The 26,079-nt window shown below is 53.5% G+C and overlaps 1 protein-coding gene across 3 annotated transcripts in view; it reads left to right on the top strand.

Annotated features, from left to right (window-relative positions):
• The window catches only part of PSD (pleckstrin and Sec7 domain containing), a 42,433-nt gene that overhangs the window by 2,126 nt on the left and 14,228 nt on the right, over positions 1–26,079 (top strand). The window contains exons 1-10 of one of the 3 annotated variants that reach the window (XM_063163647.1): positions 4,794–4,904; positions 7,819–8,710; positions 8,810–8,912; positions 9,549–10,017; positions 14,807–15,250; positions 21,614–21,808; positions 22,290–22,370; positions 22,927–23,039; positions 23,853–23,911; positions 24,453–24,542. In XM_063163647.1, the coding sequence (XP_063019717.1) occupies positions 7,943–8,710; positions 8,810–8,912; positions 9,549–10,017; positions 14,807–15,250; positions 21,614–21,808; positions 22,290–22,370; positions 22,927–23,039; positions 23,853–23,911; positions 24,453–24,542 (2,322 nt within the window). In that variant the 5' untranslated portion in view covers positions 4,794–4,904; positions 7,819–7,942. Of the gene's footprint in view, positions 1–4,793; positions 4,905–7,818; positions 8,711–8,809; positions 8,913–9,548; positions 10,018–14,806; positions 15,251–17,496; positions 17,513–21,613; positions 21,809–22,289; positions 22,371–22,926; positions 23,040–23,852; positions 23,912–24,452; positions 24,543–26,079 lie in introns of those variants that run through there. The other 2 variants (XM_063163646.1, XM_063163648.1) reach the window with 2 other exon arrangements.

The raw sequence follows: 26,079 nt of genomic DNA on the forward strand, positions 1-26,079 counted from the left end.
TGCAGTATTCACTCCTCTTAGATGTGAGAGCTAGGTGAATGCAGTACCACAAAAGTTCAGTAAAGCCCCTCAACACTGTTTTTTCTTGGACTCTCACCAGGTTCTTTCAAAGGATCTGGTTTCATCTTTTCTCTAGCTGCAGGATAAGTCTGACAGCCCCCATCACTCTCAGGGTTGGAGTGGACCACAGCTGGACTTCTTGGTTGCATGGGAGAAGGTATTGAGCTCATAGGGTAAGCTCTGCTGTCAGCCAGTGCTGAGATTGCACAGTGTAACCAGACACCATTTCTAAGCTGGTGAAACAAGAACACATGGTGACTTCTGTTCAACTCTTCCCTGTACATGCCACCTTCCTACTTCTTATTCAGAAAATAATTTGACTATACAGTCAGAACTAAAAAAAAAAATAAATAAAAAGAAGTAAAGCAAGACCAAGTTCTACAAGTCGAGGTTGAGAGAGGATTATGCATGGGAAGCTCCCAGCTAAACCGAAATACAAGGCTGTTCTTCAGCATCCCACTCATGAATCCCCTGCATTCAAGCTTTGAATTTGTCTCAACACATTTTCACAACAGCCATTTTGCTCAGTTTTCTGGCTATATTTGTAATTACTCCTCTATAGCTGACCTTCATGGCCTTTTACACAATCCTGGATGTGACTGTGTTCTTCCTGTTCTGGGTCAGACTGTGTGCCTTGGGCTTACTGTCTCTTGTCTGCATAAAATATTCTGTTTTCATTGCTCTCATTTCCCTTTACACCCTTCCACGTTTCCCCATGTGAATCTTGAGTCTGAAGGTATGGGGAAGGGATCACATCTCATTGCTGCATACATTAGCTGGAGAGCAGTCTGGAGATCTGTGCTGCAGCACAAGCCTGTCCTGGGAGGCTACACCAGAGTTCAGGTGATTTGGGCTGTTTCAGACTAAATTTGTCTCTTTGGTGCAGTGACTCACCATGGTGAGGCAGGTCTGGTGAATGACCTGCTGGCACCCAGGAAGCTCTGTCTTCACTGGAGAGCTCACCCTGCCACTCAGAAATCCCTTGCTTTCCTTCAAGACCATCTTTGCCTGAGCATCTTTTTACCAAGAGATACTCCCACACAATTGTTCCCCTAACTGCTGTGTAGGGAGATTATTTATGGCTCAAGCTGTGCTGAGGCCCCACCTCCCACGTCCCCAGGACAGGTTTTATCATGCTGTCATTTCTGCCTTCATCTTGAGAGAGCAATGCTGGTGCAGGAGGAAGCCTGCTCCCGGTGCGGGTGCTGCCTGGGGCTGGGACAGAGTCTGAGAGGATTTCTGTGACAGCAGGTGTGCCTGGGGCATGACAGAAATATGTTGTTACAGCTCATTCTGAGGCCCAGCATACAGTGTTTGCTACAGCCTCTCTACAACTCCACTCTTCCAAGCCCCCGTTCCTCCTGCAAGAGGGAGCAGCACAAGGCAGGGAGCTGGGACACTGGGTAGGGCACTGGCAGATGGGCAGACAGCAGCCATCCCTCATGTAGAGTCTGCATGGGCTCTTCTCTCTGGTAAGACATTTTGCAGTCTGTACCCTCTTCTAGAATGTCTTTCACCCTGAAAAATCCCACCACAGTCCCATATGAGTGTCCCATGCAGGGGAGCTGCCAAGAGGTACAGGTTTTCTCTCCCCTGTTCCAGGTCTAGGTGGGAGGGTCTTCAGGAAGGATCTCAGGCACTGTCTTTTTGCCCTGACAAAGCCACAGAACAGCGTTTGTACTATCCAAGGGAGGGTGTTTTCACCATTTACCTTTAACCACAAGTCTAATGCAATACAGATAAGTGCATCGACCCATTAGAGACTTGGCTTGTGCTGCAATGTAATATATGGCTTTTGTAATATATGGCTAGGTTGTGGTTGGGTGTTGGCACTGGAGGTAGAAGGCATTAATTAGAGACATGTAGTTATGGCTAGGCCCTGAGGGAACACATGCAACTTAATTGGTTTCCCTGGAGCCCTCCATGTGGTGAGGGGAGTTCAGCTTCCCTTGTTTTCACTGGGACTCATCACCTGTGTGGCTGGAGTTCCTATTTCCACAATGCTTCCAGTCAGTTGGGTTAAGAGCCCTTCTGCTGATGGAGTGACTGTGCCCCCTTGCAGGCCTACTCTGTGCCCTGAGGCTACTGTACAGCCCCAGTGATTTTGGCAGCCATGAGGCAGAATATGCCCTTGCACCCTTTGCAATGCCTTTAGCTCAAAGCACATCAGAGAGGAAATGGCTCTGACAGCCCCCCTAGGCTCAGAGAAGCAGCCCTGGGGTGCAGCTGCAGCACCTTTCTAGAGACTGATCCATGTGCCTTAGGGCAAGCTGAGCATGAGCATCTCCTGGAGCCAGTTGCAGGAAAGGGCTCTTGTCTAACCCCTCTTCACCCAGATTTCATCTAGATCTGTACAGTTGTTCGGACATTATGATATGTCAGGTTGATCTCTTCCAAGTTGGAAGTTCATTGTTGTGCTGCCCTGATGATATCCAGACTCTTCTGCCTTTGGGAGGGAAAACTCTGTTGCTTATGAAGATGACCAAGGACAGTGCTGGCAATATTTAGAAAACCCCTGGAAGCTCCCTTTTGTAGGACCTGGGAGCTGAAAGGGATGCCATGGAGTGGATTGTACTCTAGTACAGGAAGGACGTGGTACCTGCAGGCAAGGACTTCAGGAGGTCCTGAAGCACCCAAATGATAGTAAAGAGGATTCCCAGTGCACTGCACTCCTATTTCTCTAGCTAAGCCCACTGGATTGGAGCTGGGAGCTGAGGTGTGGGGAACATCTTGTCCCCTTCTGTCATCTGCCAGAGGGGTTTTCTGCTCCTCCTGTCCTGCATCAGCTGTGGAGGGATTCACAGCAGGAGGGATCAGGAGAGCCAGGGCTAAATCCTGAAAAATCCTGATCCAAGTGAGGCTTATGTCAGTGCTAGCCAGACCCATGTATGTGGACACCTTTTTCATGAGTTTTAGGGCTGTGGGAAGGTGAGTGGGATATGGAGCAGGACACTGTGGGGAGAGCAACAGCTACTGCACCGGCAGGGAAAACACATGCTCTGGACAGAAATGTGTTTTCTGTGAATGATCTGGATCTCCAGTCAGGGTGTCTGGAAAAGACCTCTCTTACCTTCTGCAGCTCTCAGCAGGGCTGCCTGCAGGTGCTGGGAAGGCACAGACATGCTTTGTCCTGGTATGGACACACTGGGGAAGCTCTGAGCTCTTCCACTTGGTTAAATTTGTCACTCTGGCTGTGGCTTAGAGAAAAGCCTTCCCCCTCCCCGCCCTTCTGCCATCAAGAAGCTGCTGAAGGAATCAGGTCGTTGATCCTTCAGCAGTGAGGCCCCTAATTAGCCCAGCTTCTTGGAGTCTGCCAGAAAAGCCGGCTGTGTCTAAGGCAGCTGAGTCCCACAGTCCTCAGTGGGGGCGAGAGGCCCCTCACAGGCAGGAACCTGGAGAGGGAAGGAGAAAATGGCAGCACTTTGATGCATTAAATATGAGGAAACCCTACCCTGCCTGATGCTTTTTCTCCATGCCTGGGAGGGCAGAAGGAGACACACTTTCTGGGTGGCTGTGGGGGCAGGTGAGCTTGGAATTGGACTAGCTGCCAGCCTGGAAAGCAGCAAGGAGAGGCAGCTCTTCCCGAATTGTCTTGTAGATACGATGCGCACATGAAGCCCCAGCTCCCCTGGGCTTCTTGTCTCACATACATTTAATAATGGTTGCTGGGCTGGGTAATAAAGTGCTGTTTAATAGCAAATCGATCTGGCAACCTCTGAGGGCACAAAGTGCTGGCTGCCAGTCCAGGTGGCTGCCACAAGCAGACCCAGTGCACTGGCAGCATAGGGTCCTGCAGCCCTGCCACAGCCCCCCTCACCTTGGTACCCAGCTGTCCCATATGACCTCTGCTCACACGTGCCACTGGTGCCAGTGGAGTCCCTGTGCCAAGGCAGGAGACAAAGGATAGGTGACTTTCCCCCCTTGTATCTAGAAGTGGTTTCCTGAGATTCATGCAGCATTTACCATCCTTGGGGTGCCTGGTGACACTGTGATATCAAGTTCCTGGTGGCCTGAGACACCTTGGCACCCCTGCTGTAGTGTGCTCCAGGTGATGACCTTTGGAGAGATAAGTGCCTGGCACAGAACCTGTACTCTGGGGCAAGGATTCGCTGATGTTGGTTGGTAGCCTGGACCATATAGCAGCTTTTGTCTTCTCATCCTCCTGGTTCTTAAGCCATGGTGGGGCACGGGGGAGCCTGTACCCTTTGGCGTAGGGCACAAGGCACAAGCCGTGCATGCTCACGCATGCCACGTGCCAGTGGCAGGCCGTTCATCTTCATGTGCACGCTGCTGAACGGAGAAATGGACACCAGGACACGGGGACGTGAGTGGCGTGGCGTTGGAACAGGCACACCGGCATCCGGGGTCGCGCTGCCCGTGCATGAGACCCGGTTGGCACTGGCACGGGGGGTGTGCACACCGGAACCTGAGCGTGTGGAGGCTGCTGCACGGGCTGGGGACCCGCCGGCCTGCCCGCACACGGGGACAGGCGCCCCGGTGTGAATCCGGCCGCTCCTCGTGCGCCGTGCCACCGGGTGGGGCGGGGCTTGGCGCCCGGCGGGGGTTTCCCATTGGCTGCTGTGGCTGTCAGCGGGGCGGAGTGACAGCCCCGGGCCGGGATTAGCGCGGCAGGGAGCGGCGGGTTGCGGCCGGTGGCACCGTGCGGCACCGTATCGTACCGAACTGCACTGTACTGTCTCGTACTGTACCGCAGCGTGCCCGCCGTGCCGAGCCGTGCCGAGCCGTGCCGTGCCGTGCCGTGCCGTGCCGTGCCGTGTCGTGCCGTGCCGGCAGCAGCGCGGAGGAGCGGCGCGGAGGATGCGGTGGCGGCGGCGGCACTGCCGGTGAGACGTGGGGAGCGGAGCGGGGCGGGGCGGGGCGCGGCGGGGACCGGAGGCCGAAACGGGGCGTCTGGGGAGCGGGGAAAGTTGCAGCAGTTGTTGCAGGGACCGGGGCGTCTCTGCGCCCTCCCGGCGGCGGTGACCGGCGGGCGGCGGCGCGGGACTGCGGTGGCACCCGGCGGGGCCGAGACCCGCTCCGGCCCCGAGTGCCGGTGCGACGGGAAGGGCGCCGGACCGATGCCCAGGCATGGGGAGATCGCGGCGGGCAGCTCCGCCAGCGCCCCTGGCCGGGGGTGCTCCCTCTTCATCCGGATGGATGTCACATCCACTCAGGGCTGATCCCGCCAAACGGGAGGTGCCGGGCGAGGGAAGCCGGGCAGGGGGGGCCGGGGAGTCAAGAGCATGTTCAGCCTCAGCTCCAAGGCGGGGACACGTCTCCTGCCTGGACAACACAGCTGAAAGAGGTCACCTGTTTGCACCACAGCCTCAGGGCCTCCAGACATCCCGCTTCGGTCACCAGTTCCTCCCCTCAGACTGCTCTGTGTCCCTCCGGAGGGCAGACTCATCTCCCAGGGGCCCCAGCCCCTCAGGTAGCCAGGCAGCCACAGCCTGGTTTCCCCCATCCCCTGCCATGGCTTCCATGTCCAGCGCGCAAATACGGCCCATCGTGTGAATTTAACCCCCAGCCCTGCACCTCTTGCCTCTCTCCCATCGCTGTGCTGTTCTCCACCCAATCTCTTCTCATCCTCCTCCAGTTCCTACGCCTTGTCCCCGCACTCCCGCGGCGTGGGTGTGTGCTTCCCCCGGAGTGTAAGCAGTGCCTGCTGCCTTCGCTCCGCATCGCCCCATTCCGCCAGGCAAGCGCTTGCATGGGGAGCAGCCGGCCCCTGTTGCACTGAGTATGGCTCAAAGCAATGGCCAGTAAGCATCCCTGGACATTCCTTTGTCCCTTAAGAAGGGGCAGCCAGGAGGAACAAGTTTCTTGTGAGATGTTTTCTTGAACCAATTTAATCCCCCAATGATGTGCAGCCCCTGGCTATCACACTGCAGCTCCTGAGTTTTTCTCTTTGAATGTGTGCCCAGGGTTGCCCAGGCAGACACTCTGTGAGATTTTCTTTGCAGAACTTCTCCTGCCTTTAGGCAGCAGGACCAGCAACGCTTTCTCCAGCCCACCAGTGCTTTACAGCTCAACCCATTCATCACAGTGATTTAAGGAGCATCCTTTTGATTCACAATTGAAATCAGCAACCAGGAAGCTGTAGCTCATTCATTCCATCATTGGTTTTTCATCTCAGTTGCATTTGTGCATTTTACCTTTCATTATTAAAGAAAAGCTCACTCCACTGCAGGGTGTAGCCATCCAGCTTTGGTGGGTCAAAGGTAGGCATGGCCTTTACTCTAAATTTGATAATTCTGTTTTGATAACCAGGAGGACATTCTGCTTATCCCTGTTATTCTAGTAATAACTCACATGTTTTGAGATAGCCTGGTTCTTGTAGATTTGTTATGTTACAGAGAAAACAAACTATTTCTAGAGATAAATTTTTTCCTTGGCATATGTCTTAGTCGCATTGAGATAAAAAGTAAGATTTCATTTGCAATATATAAACCCCACATCATTATTTAGCAGTTAACTTCAGCAACCTTGAATGTGAACACAACCATAACAGGAGAAAAATATTGTAAAAATAGTACATAATAAATTAATCAGGAGAATAAAATTTTCAGTGAGCGAATTAGAGATTGCTGTTGCTCAGCAGGACAGATTTTTCCATCAGTGTGATAGTGCAGATAAATGGGTGCCTACCCCACAGGTGTGGTTTGGGTTATTTCATTAATAGTTTTGTCTGTGCATCTCTGGAGCCTAAACACTTGAAAATTCAGCCCTACATCCTTTAGGAATTTAATTCTGTCTGGTTTGATCTCAGAAACAGGGAGAAGAAAATCATGCTTTCCTGTTTGCAGCTGGCATATGGTTTCTCACTTTCAAATGATGAAAACGAGGGACTCACTATCTTGGCATCTGTCAGAAGGCACAAGCAGCCAAGGCAGAATCTTCCCTGCACATTAGGAATTCGAAGAAACTCAGGGAAGAATAAGTACAAGTTTTAGCTCCACTGGGAGAAAGAAAAATGTCAGCAGTCCTGCCAGTGGGGTTGATGGGGGCTCCGGGTCCCGCCTTTCCCTGCAGCCACCCCCGTGCTGCTGTGGGGTGGCTGGTCTCATGTCTGGGTATATGGTCTCTGGGCAGAGACAGGCAGGCGAGTGAGCTGTGTGCAGGGCAGGCTTGCTGTGTTCCCCTGGGCTGGGATTGTCTGTTAGCACTGCTTTTTGAATTTACTGGTGTTGGCAGCTCTGTCTGCACCATCAGTAGTGGCTGTGACATGTGTTGGTGTGACACAGTTTAAACCCAGGCTGACCTCCAAAGACAGAGGCTCCTTGCCCTTGCTGCTCATATTAAACTCCTTGAGCAAGTATAATTGGAGGATGTCTCAGCAATGCAGTAGATACTTTTTCCCCCTTACTTTAGTAGGCTGTAGGCTGTGAGTAGTAAATATATTCAGCCTAAAGCAGAATGAATGAAATCCATTTTATAGTGCATTCTATCGCAGTGTCTGGGGTATGGGACTGTGGGGAAAGTGCCTGAGCATCCTGGCATCCTGGGGAGAATGCAAACACTCTGGGTGCCTGGCGACCAAACAAAGGGCTCCAGCATCCCTGCAGTGGTGCTGCTGTGATACCCTTGATGAACCTTGCCTGCCTCTTGCAGCAGGAGGGGATTTACTGGGGGCTGTCTCACCTGGAACATATCTTTCTTCTGCCATGAGGACAGGACACCTTTGGCCTGTCCTCCCCATGGCCCCAGACTCTTTTCCGTTCCTTCCCTTCCCTAACCAGCCCCTTGCCCTTGTTTCAGAGCTGCCTGAGGATGCATCGCCTCTTGTCTCAGACATCTCAGGGGTGCTGGGAACCTGCCTTGCTGTGCCTGTGCCACCCTGCTGGGCTCCGGACTTGACACCTCTGTGCCCTCTTCTGGCAGGATGGCCCAAGCAGGGGCACCTGTCCGCTTCCACCCCGAGGAGAGCTGCACTGCCTCCCCGCCGCCCTTTGCCCGCAGGGTGAACCGGCAGCCCTGGCTGGCGGGGGGCAGCCCCGAGGCCGGGCGGTGCAGCCCCCCGCCCTGCCTCAGCCCCAGCCTCAACGCCGGCCGCCTCCACCTGCTGCGCAAGGGCCTGGCGCCCGATGCCCGCCGCTGCCCGCTCGGCCTCTACAACAGCACCGGCTCCTTGGCCCGCAGGCCGGCTGAGGCGGCGCCCTTTGGCGGCGGGAGCTGCCCGGGCACGGGCCGGCTGACTGCCCCCTGCACCCCGCGGTGGGGCCGGCCCAGCCCGGCTGCCGCCTCCCTGGGCAGCCGCAGTCCGCCAGCCGCAGAGGGACACAGCTCTGTGGTCACCTTCCGCTTCATTGAGAAGGCCAGTGTGCGGACAGTGGGCTGCCCGACAACCCCCCATCTCCGCTGGGAGAATGGCCCCTACAGCCTCAGTCGCAGCGTGGAGCTCGGTGGGGACGTGGGATCCCTCCAGCACCAGCCCCTGCCTCAGGAGCGGCTCCTGCAGACGCTGAAGCTGGAGGCCTCCGCGTCTGACCCGCTTCTGGCCGGGGGCAGGACTCCAGGGGGGACACGTCCCTGTGGGAAGGAGTTCTGTGCCCTTGACACCAGCTGCCTCTGCCGATCCCTGACCAATGGGCTGCCAGAGGAGTTCCCCACCTTCACCAGGAGTCCCCTGAAGCCAGAGCCCCGACATCAGGTAGGTACCAGGGTGTCCACACTGGGCATGGCTCTGCCCTAGGGATGCATGGCTCTGCCCTAGGGATGCATTGTCCACTCATTGCTCTCCTCTCTGCAGGGCAGCGCCGGGCTGTATCCCCGACAGAGCTCTGCCCATGCCCAGCGCGTTGCCAAGGCCAAGTGGGAATTCTTCTATGGCTCCTCAGATACTCCAAAGACAGGTAAGAAGTTGCAGGTGGATGCCATTGGGTGGGCCCACCCCTCCTTTTAAGTCTGTATTGTTGGCAGGACAGTGCCCAACAAAGAGCTGAGATTTCCCCCAAGATTGGCCAGCCTATGTCCTCCTGGGGTCAGATGATGTGTGTACCAACCTCCTTGCAAAATCCCCTGTGGCCATGCAAAAGAGGTGCCAAAGAGCCCCTGGCTCTGGCTGCCTCTGCAGAAGAGCTTTTGGGTTTAGATGGGGTCTCAGGGCTGGTGGAAGATGCACTAGCACTGACAGCCTGTCTCTGCCTCTCTCACTCTTTGTCCTTCTGCCACCTCTTCACTGTTTCCCTGTGTCCCTCAACACTCTAGAGTCACTATTCCTGGAGGTGTTCAAGAAACAACTGGAATGGCACTTACTGCTATGGTTTTGTTGACATGGCGGTGTTTGGTCAAAGGTTGGATTTGATGATCTTGGAGGTCTTTTCCAAGCTTAACGATTCCATGACATGTGACCACACTCTCAGTGGGGTGGGGGTGTGTGTGTGTGTGTGTGTGTGTGGGTGTGTGTGTGAGTGATGCTGCAGGAGTTGCTCCTCAGAGCTCCCCATTGCAGCTCCCCATAGCTCTGAATGCTTGGGCCTTCCTTGCAGGCTCCTCTGCCCCCGACTCCACTCCCCTGGCTGAGCTCCCCCAGAAGTCTGTCTCCCCACTGCCAGCCAAGCCACCAGAGCTGGTACCTGAGCACAGCCTGAGCCATGTGGAGGTGGAGATAGAAGTGTCTCCTTTGAGCAGCCAGAAGCCTGGCTCCTGTGAAACTGGCATTATAAGGAGGACAGTGAAGTACTCTGAAACAGACCTGGACACTGTGCCACTGAGGTGCTATCGTGAAACCAACATCGATGATATCCTGGCTGAGAAGGAGGAGGTGGATTCAGCAATTGAGAGCCAGAAGGACAGTGAGAGCAACCCAAGTTTTGTGGGCACGCCAGGCAGGAGGAACAGCACACCAGAGGAGCCACCTGCTCCAGGTACCGGCTGCTCCAAGGATGGGCTGCAAGACAGGGACGTGGACGAGGACGATGAGGTCTTTGAGGCAATGAGGAAGGAAAACAGGGAAAGGTGAGGCTCTGTGTGCAAAGGCAAAAAGCTCCTGTCACCCTCATTATTGTACCCTGCATGGCAAAACAAGCTCTGCTGAAGTGTCTGTGCCAAAATCCCAGTAGCAACATGCCGGCTGTGTGTGAGGGTGGGATGGAGTCCTCGATCACCCAGGGACTGGTGTTGCCCTCACTGCCCTGTGGAAGAGTAAGTCAGCACAGGGGATCCAGCTCTGGATGCTGTGCCATGGACCTCACTCACCCAGGGTGAGCCCTGCAGCTCAGGTTGCTCACCTGAGCCGAGGCTTCCCAGCATGAGTCCTGCCAGGTCAGTTACATCCTGCCATGGTGCTGCCAGGTGTTAGGGTGACAGTGTCAGGACACCAGAGGACAGGTTGTGTCCTAGAGCTACTCTGGGCTGCCAGGTGCTGCTGGGATGTCCTCCCCACAGATGTGCTTCAGCAGCAGGAGCAGTTCCATTTGCTCAGCCTCATTAAGTATTTGCCATTTTCAGAAAAGCGCAGGGGATACGTTGGGATCAAAAAAGCATTTTGTTGCCTTCTATGTCATTTTTCACATGTGTGGCAAAACACCCTGTGCTGAGAGGCTGATGGAGTGGGTGGCATGAAGGTTATCATTCAGCTGCCTACCCATGGGCAGCAAGTGTGCTCCCAGCTGCTGTCTGCCCCATCCAGACACTGGCAATGAGCACGTATGGGAGATGGCATTCGTGCCACAAATGGTGGCATGAAACTCTGCCCATGGAGTTTCTGCTGGAGTGGTAGTTTGACCATGAGAAGTGATGGGCATCATCAGGTCCAGAGCACTGTGTGACAGCCATCTGAAGGGGAAAGGCCCTGTGCAGGAATGTTCTGACATGTGCATTGTCAAGTGAGTCAATTGAGTGAGGTGAGGAGGTTCAGCATCATCAGCAAGTGCTCCATAGGAGTAGGGACAGGTCTCATCTGGGAAGCAGAAAACTAGGGTGATGCCTGGAATGCCACATGGCAGCATGAGCTTACCTAGCTGTGCAGAAGGTAGGTGGGGAGCATTTAGGTGGAAGGAAGGGAAAAGGGAGGTTTTGATGTCAGCAGAAGTTAAAAATAATTAAATACATACATTAATAATACATTAATACAGAAGTGCCACTGCCCTGGGAAGAAAAAGAGTGAAAGTGCTGAGCTAACAAGGAGGGAAGGTGTATATCTCAAGGGGAGCTGAACTCCTGTCAGTTTGTCCAGCCCTTGCATCTCTATTGGAGGGGACAAATACATGCCAGTGACTCTGTCCTCAAAAATTTGGGTTCTAGAGAAAAGCTGAAAATAAGCCATTTTTAATGTGGGTTTTTTTTTCCAAATAGATGTTTGAGTGAGGTATAAAGTTATTGCAAGTTTATCAATTTGCTGTAACAGTGTTATTTTGTTTCCAGATATCTTTGAGGCCGCTGTGAGTTTTATGAGCTGTAAGCCTAGACCAGTTTTTTTGTCCTCTGAGACACCCTACTGTAGCTCCCCAGCCAGTGCTGAAATCTTGGATGTGTCCTTAAACAACCACTGTTTCTCCTAAAAGATGGTGCTGCCAGTATAGTTACCAATGTGTGTATGGGGGTGTCATGTTCATTTGGCACAGCTTCTTTGTAGACCAGTTGTTTTTTTCCCCTGCAGTCCCCTGAATATTCCCCTGGTAAGTGCAGACCCTGTAGACAGTGTCTTGAAAATCATGAGGCCCAAATTGCAAGCTTGTTCAGTCCCTGCATCACAGCCCTGGGTTTTTGCTTACACACTGCTTTGAGCTCTGCAGCTGCAGTCCTTATCCCTGTTTACCACTCACCAGTATTGATGTTTTCTTCTTCAAGCTTTCTGCTTTGCCTGCTCACAGGAGGGGTGAAGTTGGGGGGATGAAGAAGCCACCCTGGCTTCCTGGACCTGCTGGCACCATTCTGCTGCTGAACCCCACGCCAGTCCTGTTTGCTGGGAAGGACCAGCCTTACAAAACCACTGAAGTGCTTTTTGATGCTGATTTTCAGCTTTTAGACATGTACATCCCTTTTAAAATCTAGCTTTAAGGGTTAGGTACTACTCTTTGGCTTGGTACTACCTTGTTATGCTTTATGTTCTGGCCGAAGTTCAGAATCTTCTTTTGTGATTTAACCTCCCAAAATAAGAGAGCATGCTAACAGAAAAAAAAAAAAAAATCTACCCCAAACAAGACATGAAAAGCGACAGAAGAAATGTTGTCTTCTTCCAGCAAATCTGCTTCCTGAATGTATTCAGAGTTATGTCAACTGACTGTAATGACTAGTCTAAGCCTTTACTGTCTTTGTTCCTATTAGTCCAAGAGAGCCAAGACCTGTCAGTGAGAGCAGGCTCAATTCCCTTCCTCCCTGAGCATCAGCAGACATGCTGGCTAAGCTATAGGAAGAGCCTGCTTTGGCCCTCAGCATGGGTGCCTTGGGCTGATAAGAGAGAAGAGGCTTTGCTAGGGAATGCTCTGCTCCCCTGAGAGCACAGGGGGCTGATGGGAGGCAGTGATGCCTTTTCTCCCTGCAAGCCTTGCCTAGAAAAGCCCTAAGACATGCTCTTTGGGAAGCCTTTCCAGAGCCTTTGTGCTTGCTGCTTGTTGGCAAGAGAATAGCCACAGGGCAAGCCTTGTTGGGGATTAGAAAAATGGTTATGGTCTCAATTTCATCAAATTCTTAAGCATGTGCTTAACCTGCATCAAGCCTCTGATGTGTTGTCTAAGAGCCCGGAGTGTCCACAGAGGCACAACTCAGGTGATCCTCCTGGATGGAGCACGGGGCTTGGGCTGCAGAGGGGATGCTCAGGGTGATGCTCCTGGATGGAGCACGGGGCTCAGGCTGCAGAGGGGATGCTCAGGGTGATCCTCCTGGATGGAGCACTGGGCTCAGGCTGCAGAGGGGATGCTCAGGGTGATCCTCCTGGATGGAGCACTGGGCTCAGGCTGCAGAGGGGATGCTCAGGGTGATGCTGGCAGGGGCCTGTCAATAAGCAGGGGAGGTGTCTGCAGCTCTTGTGGGTGAGCAGGGGACAGCATAATGGCGTGAGGTGGCAGGGGAGTGTGGACAGTCAGGGGAGACTGCAGTGCCTGTGGTCAGTGCCTGTGGCTAAGCATGGGACAGAGCGAGGACACTAGGATGGGACAGAGCGAGCCCTAGGAGCAGGCTGCTGCCACGCTGGAGGAGTAGTGCAAAGGAGCCTGGGGGGACTGCAAGGAGCTGCTGTGGCTTGGTGGCGATATGCTTGATCACAAAAGTGAGCCCACCTACCTCTCCTAGAAACAAGATACTTTCCAATCTGCTGGAATTGTCCTCCCTGGCACAGTTTTTGCCCTGCTCATGCTGTTCAACAGCATTAACTTGGTTTAGTCGCATGGGGCTGGGGAGGAAGGATGGAGAATGCACATTTGCATCTGTAAAGCACATCTGCAGATATTAAAGAGTTCTCTTCTGCCTTGTCCTCACCAAAAACCACTTCAGAAGTGGCTGCTCCTGGGGCTTCTACAGGAATTATAAGTGTCACCTGGTGCTGCACAGCCAGGGAAACACTGGTGGATAGGTGAGATCAGCCTGCACCCTGCCTTCCTTACCTGAGTCTGGCTTCACTGCACTCCCCTTGAAGCCAGCTGGCACTCTGGGGGAGTCAAGCTGCCAGCTTTTGGTCTACTGAAGTAATTGGGGTGAGATTTTTGAGTGGCATGTGAAGGCTAATGAATGGAAATAATTTGGTGTGTGTTACAGCAACGCATCTTCTGATCCCTCTGTAGGAAGCTGTTTTTTCATAACAAATGTTATGACAGGCTGGAGCAGTTCCTCTCCTTTAATCAGAGGAGAGACTGGCATAAGAAGTGCTTTTCTGCTGCTTTAATAAAATGATAGCAGCTTATGAGTAAAGTAGGCTTTTAGGGCTGTGTTTGTGCCTGTACTGCTGAAGCACTGATGTTCCCTGGGCTGAAAACATCCGTGCTGTCACGGGCTTAGGCAGGCGGGCAGGCTGTACTTCACCTCATTTACAGGGCAAAACACTCAGGGCTCCAGGGTTTAGAAACTTCTGTGTTAGGCTGGACCTAGAACAGCACTGGAGACAGGCTGGACCTTTCTGTGGGGCTGATCCCTGACAAGATGATGAGCTAGGACCAGTCATGGCCTCCAGGGCCTGGGTGAGCTCAGATCCCCAAGCCCAGAGATGGGTGTGAGGCTCCCTGTGTGCTGCCTGGGGAAGCCTGGCGCTCACTGGGACTCAACATCACTTTATGGAAACAGCCAGCAGACCTTGTAGGTGAGTGTTGGTCATGCTCTGAACACAGTACTCTGTAACCACAGAGCAGTGTTCATGGAGGAAGGTGTCATGCTGTCCTGAGCAGCTTCAGTAGGAGCCTTCTTGGTGATAAAAGGTTCATGAAAGCTCATGAAAAATTCAGCCACTTCCAGATTTGGTTGGAAATGGAGCTGAACCACATCCTGCTTCTAGTACTTGAGCCCTTTATTGGATCTTAGCTCAAGTCAAGTGATTGGGAGCAGTAGCCATCTCATAAGCTTCTTATGAGGATGAGCCACTAAAGGAACAAAAGTCTGTGGTGCATTAAAGGAGAAGCATATGTCTGGAGGGAGGCCAGCACAGTCCTGCTTCCCATGGTGCTTGGGCAGGCAAGGCATTTCCTTGGTGGTCTACAGATGTCCAGAAGAGATTTCTACCCTTCTCAGTTTCCTTCTGAAGCAGTGTGTGGGCTTTTGTTTTGGGATTTTGATCCCTTGCTCTTCAATGATCAGTTCTTCTCACTTTCTTTCCCTCTAGGATCATGGACCGAGACACACAGGGTATGCTCAAGTCTCCAGTGCCCTTCCTTCTAGGGCACAGCCTCTCCAAGGATGGCATGGACTCTTTCAGCAAACATTTTGAGACCATCATGGAGTCCCATCGAGCCAAGGGCACATCTTACACCAGCCTGGACTCCATTGACATCCTTTCCTCCCCAGCACGTACCCATGGGACCTTTTTCACTTTTGACCTCCCAACCCTCACCCCAGAAATACAGGGAAAAATCCAAGACAGCGCCAAGGTGATCGAGGAGAGCTTTGCTCCTCTGGCTCACTTAGAGCCAGACTCTGGGACCAGTTCAGCCACAGATGCCCCCTGGACAGAGAGGGAGGAGGAACAGGGGAGACGAAGGAAGGGCACTCGGCACAGCCCTTGCCACTCGGAGGACAGCTTTGGCACTCCCTTGGCCTCCAACACGAGGTGAGTGACCAAAGTTGCTTGCTGTCCAGCTGGGCCACTAAGGCTTGATGTGGAATCTGATGCTGTGAGATCTGGTTTGCAGCCAGAGCCTAACTCATGTTGCAGGGGAAGGGTCAGGACTGCATGTGCTAGATTTTCTAGGCAGTGGCTGATCAGGCCAGTGATCACCATGGTATTGTGGTAGGTGTGTTGATGGGAGCACAACTCCTTTTTCCATCTTTACCAGCTTCATAGGTACTGGAGGACTGTGAGATTTTCTTCAGCCAATCAAGCAGGGAATGCCAGAACTTCAGTCCTGTGGGTCTAGGCCTGTATGTGCTGCCCTGTGGCTGTCCTCCTTGTGGCCCCACAAGCTTTGCTGCTAACTGTGGCAGTAGTTGGGATTGGGATCTGGGTTGGAGACAGCCTTGCAGCCTCTGACTTCCCACCTCCCTCAGTGGCAGGAATGGCCAATCAGTGATGCCCTGCATTGCTGGGGAGATGTGGTGTCCCCCACAGCCAGCGGCCTTGGTCATACAGCCTTGTTGCTTATGCCAAGGCTCTGGTGTACCTCAGCACATAATAGTTGAGACCATGCTTTTATCTTGACCTTGTATGTGGGAAGTATGTCTAAGTGCAGACCTACAAAGACGTCCCCTGGGATGCCTGCACCTACTCCAGAAGGCTTAGTTGAAAGGGGTGGAGCAGAGACTGAACCCCCTCCCTGCCCTGCCCACAGTGGGACACCCAGCAGTGACATCTCCAGCACAGGCTCTGTGAGTATTTTATCACCTGATTTGGGCAGGTGAAAGCGTGCAGGTCCCTTGCTCTCACTGGGCAGAGCTGCAGTTAAAGCAGGTTGTCCCTGTGGCTATGACAGATCTCTGCAGAGCATGTGTGGAGGCAGAGCTCCCCAGGGCTAGGGAGTCCTTCGGACCCAGGGAGGCCAGCCAGGGATGGATGCAGTGCTGGCAGGATGGTGGGGCAGGAGCTCGGGCAGCCCTGGGAGATTACAGGGACATTACTTCAGTGGCAACAGCCAGAGTTCTGCAGCTGCAGGTCCAAATTGCAGGACTTGGCCAAGCTGCTGGTGCAAGCAGGTGTCCAGAGGGTCACTTGGCTTGCCCAGTCCCTACCAGTACAGGTAGGCACTGTGGGCTGTGGGGCATCAGCCCCGGAGGAATGTAAATGGGCAGCCTGCATCTCTCCGGAGTTGCAAGACCCCTGAAATCCAGCTGCCCAGCTTCCCTGCAATCCCACTCTTCTGGAGCCAGCCTTGGCCTCGGGCACAGTCGTGCCGGTCCCTGAGGTTTGTCCGCGGAGGGAAGAGACGTGACTCGCCCCCCGAGCGAGGCAGGGTCTGCTGGGAGCTCATCGGGGCTTGCCTGCCGTGGGACAGAGAGAAGGGTAGGCGGGCGAGGCAACATCAAAGGTGAGGCTGCAAACCGAGGTGAAAATGGCCAGACAGCAGGGCGAGGGCAGCGCGCCGGGAGCCTCGCTAGAGGGAGAGCTCGGCCCTGGAGCCGCGGCGGTGTGGGAGGAGCGGGGAGCCCGCGGCGCTGGCAGCCGCCCCGGCGGAGGATGCGCCGGGAGTCTGAGCCGCGTCCCTGCCGAAGCACGGGGCCCGCCAGCCAGCGCCGCTGCCTCTCTTTATAAGGCTCCTTTTGTTACTGCAGCGGTCGGGGAGCCGCTGCCCCTCCCCTCCCGGGGCCAGCGCAGGTAGCACTGGGCAAACTGGTGAGGATGCCGTGAAGGGCTGTGCCCAGTGTGGGGCCCCGTGGGGTGGGTTCGGGGTGTGATGCCGGAGATTGAGGCTGCGAGCTGAGCAGAGGAAGGTGGACCTTGAAGAAAGGATGAAGATAGGGTAAGGGAGGTATGGGGTGATAGCGCAGTAGGGAGACGAGGCTGGAGTGCAGGATGAAGAGGTCTCCCCACAGGCATTGGCACAGCAAGAAATAAAGGACAAGCCTGGGGGGAATTTTCCCCTATGCAAGCTATGTCAGGCCATGAAGAGCAGCAGAAGCCAGGACACAGAACACATCACCCCACCACGGCATAAAAGACAGTGTGTCCCAGGGATGGCAGGTCTGCCTGCAGAGGCATGAGCAGCAGCACATACCTGTGGGATGCAGCCCTGTGTGTCAGGTATTAATTCCAGCTCTCAGATCTGACCCAGAGCCCCTAGGCTGGTCTTGGCCCGAGGGTCCAAGACACTCAGGTTTTCCTGTGCTGGCTCTATGGCATCTGTGTCTTTGAAGGAGAAGACCACCCTCCATCCAGCAGGTGAGTAACTGGACATTTAAGGCTCTTGGCTCACACCAGACATTGTTTGGTGGGATTTTAGTGTCAGTCCCTGTCCTCCACAGGAGCAGTTGTGTTCCTCACAGGAAGAGCTGGTGGGATGGGGTGATGGAGGACAAATAGACATTTCCAGAGAATGCTGGTGCTGGAGGGGAGGTTCTGGAAGTCTGCAGAGAAAAAAGACTGAGGAGGGGCACAGCTGCCCAAAGTTCAGTCCTATCTGGATCTGTCAGCAGTAACACTGGTGGGTGCTGCTGTGGCTGGGTGATTGTTGGACTCCAGGGCTGCCAGAAAGCACAACCAGCCATGCCTGTGGTTGGAGGCTGGTCTAGCTGACCTTCAAGTGTCCTCCCAGCCCTAACTTCAATTCTGTGAGGAATGAACTGGCCCAGATTTTTGCTGTCATAAATCAAAGTCATTCCACTGAGACCGATGGAGGGAGCTGCGTTTATTTAGCTCAGCCAAAGATCCGGTCTGGTACATTCTTAGCAGCAACATTAGGCAGGCTTGGTTTGCTTGGCAGAGGCAATCTAGCTATGCACATGGCTTCCTCTTCCAGAATTGAGGGGAGTGCTGCTTTGCCCCATGCACCTGTCCCTTGTGGATCTGCACCAGGCTCCTTACCATGGTTTAGGATGAAACCAGCCTCATGTGGGGAGCAAGAGGTACTCAAATTGTGTTTAAAGGTCTGGAGTTTCCTGCAGCAGGTGTCTTGCCTGGAGCTGTGTCAGGACAGACCTGGACAGCCCAGGAGCTCAGCTGAGCACACCCCAGCTCCTGGGGAACAGGTTGTTGCTGCAGGAAGGGTCCCACCATGCAGATGTGTCTCTGCTGGCATCTGGGAGGTGGAGGTCAGCCCCTTGGGCTTTCTTGCTGCTCCACATCCCAGAGAGATGATTTGCTCCTGGTTGCTGGAAAACCAAGTGGACATGGTGCCAAGTAAGCTTGGTTGATGGTGACAAGGTGGATAAGATGTCAGGACTCCTGCAGTGACACACTGCATTGCAGCCAGGGATAGTGCTGTGGTCTCTGCTTCTGGGCTCCAGGCAGCCGGCTAGAGGAGGAATATTGGGGTGAGATGATGATCCAGCTACAGAAAATGAGTGTTTGGCCCTGAGAAAGAACATTTGGGCCCTGAAAGAAGCAGTGTGCTTGGTATGGTGGCCCTGAGTAGGACCATGATTCTGCAGCAGCTTTCCAGGGCAGGGAGCACAAGTCCTTCTGCTGAGCTGGGCTGGGAGGTGGTCAGTGAAGAGCCTGTGTGTCAGGGTGAGCCCTGAGTCCTGTGCTGGATGACATGTCTTCCTTGCAGAGACCCCCAGATGTGCCTCACTGCAGCACTCTGGGCTCCAGGAAACGCCTCTGAGGTGGCAGGGGGAACTGTGCTCCCAGTGACGTGAGTGGCGCAGCAGGGAGAGGGATGAGCTAGCACAGGGATGTGTCTGCTCAGGAGTGAATTATTTCATGCACATTGGGGATACTTGCACAGTATCAAATTTGATCTTTATTCCTTAAGTGTGTATTTAATGTAAAAAATATTATCTCAGTGTTTCTTCAAGCCAAACTAAAATGTCACTTTACTAAACACACTAAAAAAACCTTTACCCAGAGACCTGCAATTAGCTCATTGGTGAGAAAATTAGCATAACCTCAATTACCTCAGACATGGACATGTCTCTTGCTCTGCTCTCCATTTGCCTGAGAATTGGGCTCTTGTTTTTCTGTCTTTAAGCTGCATGTTCTCCAAACCAGTTGTGGCTTTGAGTGGTGGCAGACAGGTACCACAAAGGGGGCATATTGAGCCTACAGAGGCTGACTGTCCATATTTAACTGCATGAGAGTGGCTTGAGTGCTAGAATAAAACCCATTTCACTGCATGGTTGAATAGAGCCTCATCCTGAGAGCAAGGTTATGCTTTGCTGTAAAACACCAAATCAGTGCTGGAACTTGGTGAGGGAGGGAGCAGGAAATTTCACTGGTAGAGCTACTTTGAGACTCAAGGTTTGAGATCCCTGCATGCCCATTGCAAGAAGCAAGGCAGGAATTATAGTCACAGGTTGGGACCCTGCAGGGAGATACAGGTATTGAAGGACAAGAGAAATTCTGTAAGTTGCCCCACACCTGGATGATCAGCACTAGGTAGGAAAGATGAGGACAATAGAATAGGAAGAGAGGTCGTGGGGGGAGATTTGGAGCTGTAGGTTTTTCCCTGGATGCTCCAGGAACTGGGCCTGTGAGGGAGGACAACCTCTCATCTATCCTAGGCAGGATAGATGAGACCCAGAAGGATATCAGGAGTGTTAGGGATGGTGCAAAGATTTAAAATATATTGAGAGGGTGACTGAGCAGCAACTTGCTCTGGAGATGCTGTTGGACCATGGAGAGTGTTAGAGGGTGGCCAGTCGCCACAACCCATGGCTGGCAGGTGCCAGCTGCTGGGATGGATTAATGTCCTCTGCCTCTGGGAATCAAAGAGCAAGTGACCTCTGTCCTTGGTTGAAGCAGTGACTGCTGCCACACAAGGAGCTGAAGTGGGGCCCAGGTGTGTGCCAAGCAGCACCCAGCCTGTTCTGCTGTCAGGCACCCCTCAGAGCAGCTTTGACCATGCCAAACAGTGAGGGCACAGTCAGGCACCAGGGCACATGCCAGCAGCACCTTTGGATGTGGCTGTTTTGGGAGGAGAAGAGCTTTTAGGCAGGTAGGAGATTTGCCCACAGGATGGGGTGTACTCATGATGCAGACAGTGATGCTGGAAGCTGCCTGCCCAGCTCCCAGAGCTGGTGGATTCAGATCTGGTGAGCTCAGGGTGACCTTGTCACCACTCTTGTGGTTGCTTCCACCAGCGTGCACCGGAGTGATGGATGGTCTCCCTGGGGAGGACTGGAGCCAAGTGGGCACAAATCTGCCTTGAGCACCCATCCAGGTCTCACCACAATCACCCACTGGTACCACTGAGTTCAGCAGTGGTACGAGCAAAGCACATCTCTCCAAGGACTTGCACCAGGGAAGTGTCTGACCCACAGGTTTGAGTGCAGAGCAGCTTCTCCTGCTGCATGCTGGCTGGGGATGGCAGGAAGGTGGAGAAGATGGCCCCTGAGAGCCCCCCGAGGCGTGAGGCAGCCTGCCAGTGTTGTACAGGGCTCCCCTGGGACAGGCAGCGCTGAGCAGGAGGAGGCTGGTCCTTCTTGAAAAAAGCAGAGCCTCAAGGAGATTGGCCTGGGTAATAGGCTCAGGAGAGCAGGCCTCTTAAAACTCAATTAGAGACTTTTAAAAATAAATCAGACTGGAACATTGTAAGGGCTGCCAGAAAATTTGGGCGAGGTCAGAGTTGCTTAACATTTGTTGTTGATTAGATTCAACCAGCTTTTGGTCGGGATAACTTCTGCGCAGCTGAGTCAGATTGCTTTGGGGGCCAAGCCAAGAGTGTCTCCTAACATGGCCATTTAAGGCGTGGTGGGCTGAGAGCTGATGGGCAGCCTGGGGAAGCCTGCACTCCACTGTGAGCTGGGAGGGTTTTCCTTTGTTCTCTGCCTCATCTCTGCCATCTGGGTAATGCTTTGAAATCAGTGGGTGGGCAAAGGTGAAGGAAGGAATTGGAGTTGTCTTGTCTTGGATAGAAACTGCACTTGAGAGCAGCATGAGGAGTTTGTCCAGATTAAAAAACTGAGTACAGAGCTGTAGGACAGCATGTGATGTTGCACATGTTTCTGCTCCAAGTCTCTGCTACAGCTGAGCTTGGCAGAGCCTAAGCCCACACATATAGTTTCACAAGTTCAAAGTGGGGGACTTTGGAGTAGTTGTCCTTTCCTTCCACATCCAGTATGAATGTTGGTTTGAGTGCCTTGGTCCAGTCAGTCACTGGTGCTGTCCCATCACCCCACCCCTCCTCCCAAACCTGCATTCCTACACCTTCCCTAGCTCCCTTAGCTGACCTCACAGTGTCTCTGACCAGGGCAGTCATCCTGGCTCCCAGCAGTGAGCAGCTAGTCTCCAAAGCAGGGTGAGGAGCATGCATTTCCTGGGAAGCTGAACAAGGGGGGGATCTGTAGGCAGGCTGACGTGGAGTGTCCCTTCCCATTGCAGCGAGCGCCCCCAGAGCCAACTGGTTTCAGACTCGGAGTTGGAGATGGACAGCGTGGAGCAGCTGGCCCTGGGCAGCACGGACACCCTTTCCAATGGACACAAGGCTGACCTGGAGGCTGCCAAACGCCTGGCCAAGAGGCTCTACAACCTGGATGGCTTTAAAAAAGCAGATGTGGCTCGCCACCTGGGGAAGAAGTACGTGTGGGTGTTTGGAAGGAATGTTCCATTCTGCAAGGGGCTCACTTGCACCCTCAGTGCACCTGCAGCTGCTGCCCTTGTGGGGCACCAGGCTGGCAGGACCACAAAACCCACTCCTCATGACTGGTACATTTGCACCAGGTGTTCCCTCTAAAGATCTTAAAACCTAGGAGACATCCAGATTTTCATATCTTCTTACCATGACTGAATATTGGATGCTTCAGTAAGGTGTTGGGGCATGGGGATGGCTAGCTGACCTCTTGGAGGCCCTTCCCTCTATACATGCCCAGTATTCCCAGTGAATTTGTGGGTGACTTCTTGGAGTTCCATGGGAGCATGGAGTATCTCTGTCCCTGGCACACTTCGTGCAACCCTGGGGAGCTCCCAGCCTCCTGGAACCCACCCAACCCCTGTGTGCCTTTAGCAGTCCCCACAGCTTGGTCAGTTCCATTCTCATCCTCCCCCTTTTCTATTTCAGCAACGAGTTCAGCAGGATGGTGGCAGGGGAATATCTGAAGTTCTTCGTGTTCACAGGGATGAGTCTGGATCAGGCTCTCAGGTCAGAGCTGAGTGTGTGTACATGTGTGTGTGTGGTGGCCACCAGTGTGGGGGTCCCAAAAGACTGTGCCCTCTGCAGCTCTGCAGACACACAGAGATCTGCACAGGAGCAAGCAGACCCCTTGACTGCCACCTGGAGATCCTCTTACCTCTTAAATATGAGAGGGTGATTTCCAAAATGGTCTCTCAGCCATGCAACCAAGAAAAAAGCATTGCTGGTCTTAACTCAATGGTCAGTGCAGTTAAATGACAGTCCGGTTCACCTAGAATTGACTTTCCAGGTCTTGAACTCAAATCCTTCTGTTGTTACACCTACCTCCTTTCCCAGTATAGCTCCTGGTTGTAGGTCTTTGTGATGTGCCAGCAGGATTTGGTGCTGTGGACTTGGAGGAGTCCCACAGTGGGTTTGGAGGGAGGGAAGGTTGTACAAAACAGGGCTTTATCCAGCATACGGAAAGGTCTTGAAACCAGAAAGCACAGCTCCATTCCTGCTCAGGGTGAGTTGAAGAAACTGCAATGGGCTTCATGTGTGACCAACCCTGCTCCTGCTTTTTCAGGTCCTTTCTGAAAGAGCTTGCCTTGATGGGAGAGACACAAGAGCGAGAGCGAGTGCTGGCTCATTTTTCCCAGCGCTACTACGAGTGTAATCCCAATGCCGTCTCTTCAGAAGGTAAGAATCTGCATGTCTGTGGGGAGTGTGTGTCTGTGTGTCCATGTGTGTAAGTTTCAGAGGAGCTTATGTGTTTGTCAGCTCAGTGAATGTGCTCAAACTGAAACTAGAGAGCAGGCAGAGAGCCTATACTGATGCCTTAGAGGACAGTCCCAGTATGTCATTTCCCTCAAATGACAGATGCTTCAGATTTTTTTTTTTTAAGCCTGGTCTGGTTGGATGATGCATAATTAGGGCTCAACCCATTCTTAATTTTGACCTTGAGTGGATTAGCACAAGAGACACACTTAGCACACTCCTCACCAAATAGACCCCAGCTCTCAGACCCTCAGCTCAGGGAATATCTAAGTGAGGAACCTAGCCTAGCATTTCAGGAGCACAGACACCTGCTTTGTATTATTTCATGTCTTTGCACCACTTCTGTGTGGGTTCACACAGAATGGGCCTGCTCTGGGCTGGCTGTGGCACTGGTGAGGTTTGGGCTGCCTGGCTGGCAGAGACTGTGTGAGTCCTACCTTGCCATGCTAGGAGCTCTGCAGGATTAGCTACAGCATCACTGCCTGGCTACAGGGGCAGCAGGCTTGGAAGGGAATTTGTATGCTCAGGTTTGGAACCAGCAGCCTCTTACCTATTTACCTGCAGGCTGTCAGCACTGCAGGGACTGCTGTGTCCCCTTGTGTCCAGGGTGGGAGGAGGGGGCTCAGCACTGTCTTGGAGGCTCAGAGACCCCATAGCTTTCCTAGGATTCTGAGGCACTGGAGCACCAGCTGCAGGGCTGGAGGCTCTAATTCCTGTCCTGTGCTTGTGCTGCAGATGGAGCCCACACCCTCACGTGCGCCCTGATGCTGCTAAACACAGATCTGCATGGACATGTAAGTCACCACTGCCACTGTTCCAGTCTGTCCCCTGTCTGTCCTCTCCACTCTGAAACTGTAGGCGCTCAGGGAAGGGTGAGAACAGTGCCACACGAGCAGGAGGCATGGGACCTGGGCCCATAAGAGCTTGTCACCCCTAATGTGTTTGGTGAGGAGAGGTGAGAAAGGCTAAATTAGAGGAGGGGCTAATGAAGGAGAGAGCCGGGCTTTGAAGGAGACTGGCTGAGCTGAAAGATGTAGAGGTGGAACAAGGACAGAAAAGAAAACTGAACAGGAAAAGAAGGTGGGAACAAGACTCCAAAACCAGCTGCCTTTGGGAGCAGGGAGCACACAATTTTGAAAAAGGAGGGTATTTAAAACTCCTGGAGTCTCTGCAAAGCCAGCAGCTTCCCCGTACCTGCAAGCAGCCTTGCAGAGACCAGGCTGGTCCCTCACCCCTCTGCAGAGATTTGTTCCTGGGCTGTGGGACCTGCTTCAGCCAGCAGTGACCTCTGTCCCAAAGGAAATCCTGATGTTTCTCTCTCCCTGACTCCCCCAGAACATTGGGAAGAGAATGTCCTGCTCCGAATTCATTGGCAACTTGGAGGGACTCAATGGAGGCACTGATTTCCCCAAGGAGCTGCTCAAGGTAAATTTGGTTGTTCTCCATGGCTGGCCAAGCAGCAGGAGCAGAAGTGAGAGCTTTGGGCTGGATCACATAGAGGGCTACCTGAGATGCTATGAATGCAAGATGCATTTACATGCAAGAACAGTGATGATCCCTGAGCCTGCAGTTGTGCTTCAGCCTTGCTTAGGGGAACATGGGCTGCTCCATTCCCCCTGCAGGACAGTGGAGCTTTGCCTGGGGTTCTGATTCCCTCATTGCTCTTGCTGTGCCTGTATTGCAGGCAAGGGAGCACACATAGGGCAGCTTACTAGGGCTGGTTTGCCCAGCTGCAGCCAGAGGCTTCCTGCCATCACTCTTGTGGTACTCAGCCCTTTCTGACTCCCTGGAGCCCAAAACCTTGGCCAGGCCCTGGGACTGGAGCCACCTCTGGAGCAGAGGTGACATGGGCAAGGCATCGCAATGGGGAGAGTGGGCTGGAGGTTAAAAGCTCGGAGCTGGGAACTCACCACACTGGTGGGACTGGGGGACTCCTGCCTTCTCCCTGCCTGACCCAGCTGCTAGAGGGGCTGGTCAGGGTCAGCAGTGTTCAGCAAGCACCTCTGGCCTTGCACTGCTGCGCTTCTGTGGCACTGCCTGCACGCAGGAGGATTTTCTGAGCTGCTGTCTCCCTGTCTCAGACCCTGGGAATAGGCTTAGCTCCCATGGGCTCTGCCAGACAGAAACTGCTGCTGTTGATGAAGCGCTGCAGTTGGCAAATACTCATGATGTGGAAGATGGGTTCCCACAGGGTGCTGGAGCCACAATGGGGGGGAGGTGGTTGATGAAAAAAGGCAACAGAGGATGAAAAGCTGAGCTCCCTTTTCAGCCTTTGTGGGTCTATTCCTGGTTGTGTCGCTCACCCCATCATTAAGGGGTTACCAGCAGTTCTCAATAGGGCTGTCCTCCCTCTCAGCCCACACTTCGCCAGTAAAAGGAGTTACTCAGGAAAAATTCTCCTCTAATTTTAAACCCAGCTTCAGAAAAGGCTTTAAGCACACAAAATGGATGGAAACCTATGAAATGTGAACTCTGGCCCTTCAGTGCTGCTACACCTTGGAGTATCTAAGCTCCAAAGACTTCTTGGTGTGCCCCCTTTGCATCCTTCACTGCCCCATGGTTGGGTGCCCACCCTTGAGGCATTGCCCTATTAAACTCAGCCCCTCAGAACACCAGCAGTTCAAACACATGAGATGAAGTTACCACATCAGCTCCCAGAGAGAGGGAAATAGGCCAGCGAGGTAGTGCCATGAAGCTACAGGCTTTCCCTCACAGGCAGGGGCCAAGACCTTGGCTGGGTGTAAGGAGGTGGAGGAAGGCTGCAGTGCTGCAGCGCAGCCCTGCACAGCTCAGCCCAGCAGCTGGGAGGCTGCTCTGCTAAAAATGGCCTGTTCCCTCTGCAGCTGCGGTGCTTCCCACCGCCGCGTTCCAGCCGCCTCTGTACAGGAGCCATGCTGGGGAGGGGGAGTGGAAGACACTGTGAGGAACTCAGGCAGGGCAGGCTGCAGCTCTTCTGAAGAAC

Source organism: Melospiza melodia, chromosome 9, assembly GCF_035770615.1.
Source record: "Melospiza melodia melodia isolate bMelMel2 chromosome 9, bMelMel2.pri, whole genome shotgun sequence".
In the NCBI taxonomy this organism is placed as follows: domain Eukaryota; kingdom Metazoa; phylum Chordata; class Aves; order Passeriformes; family Passerellidae; genus Melospiza; species Melospiza melodia.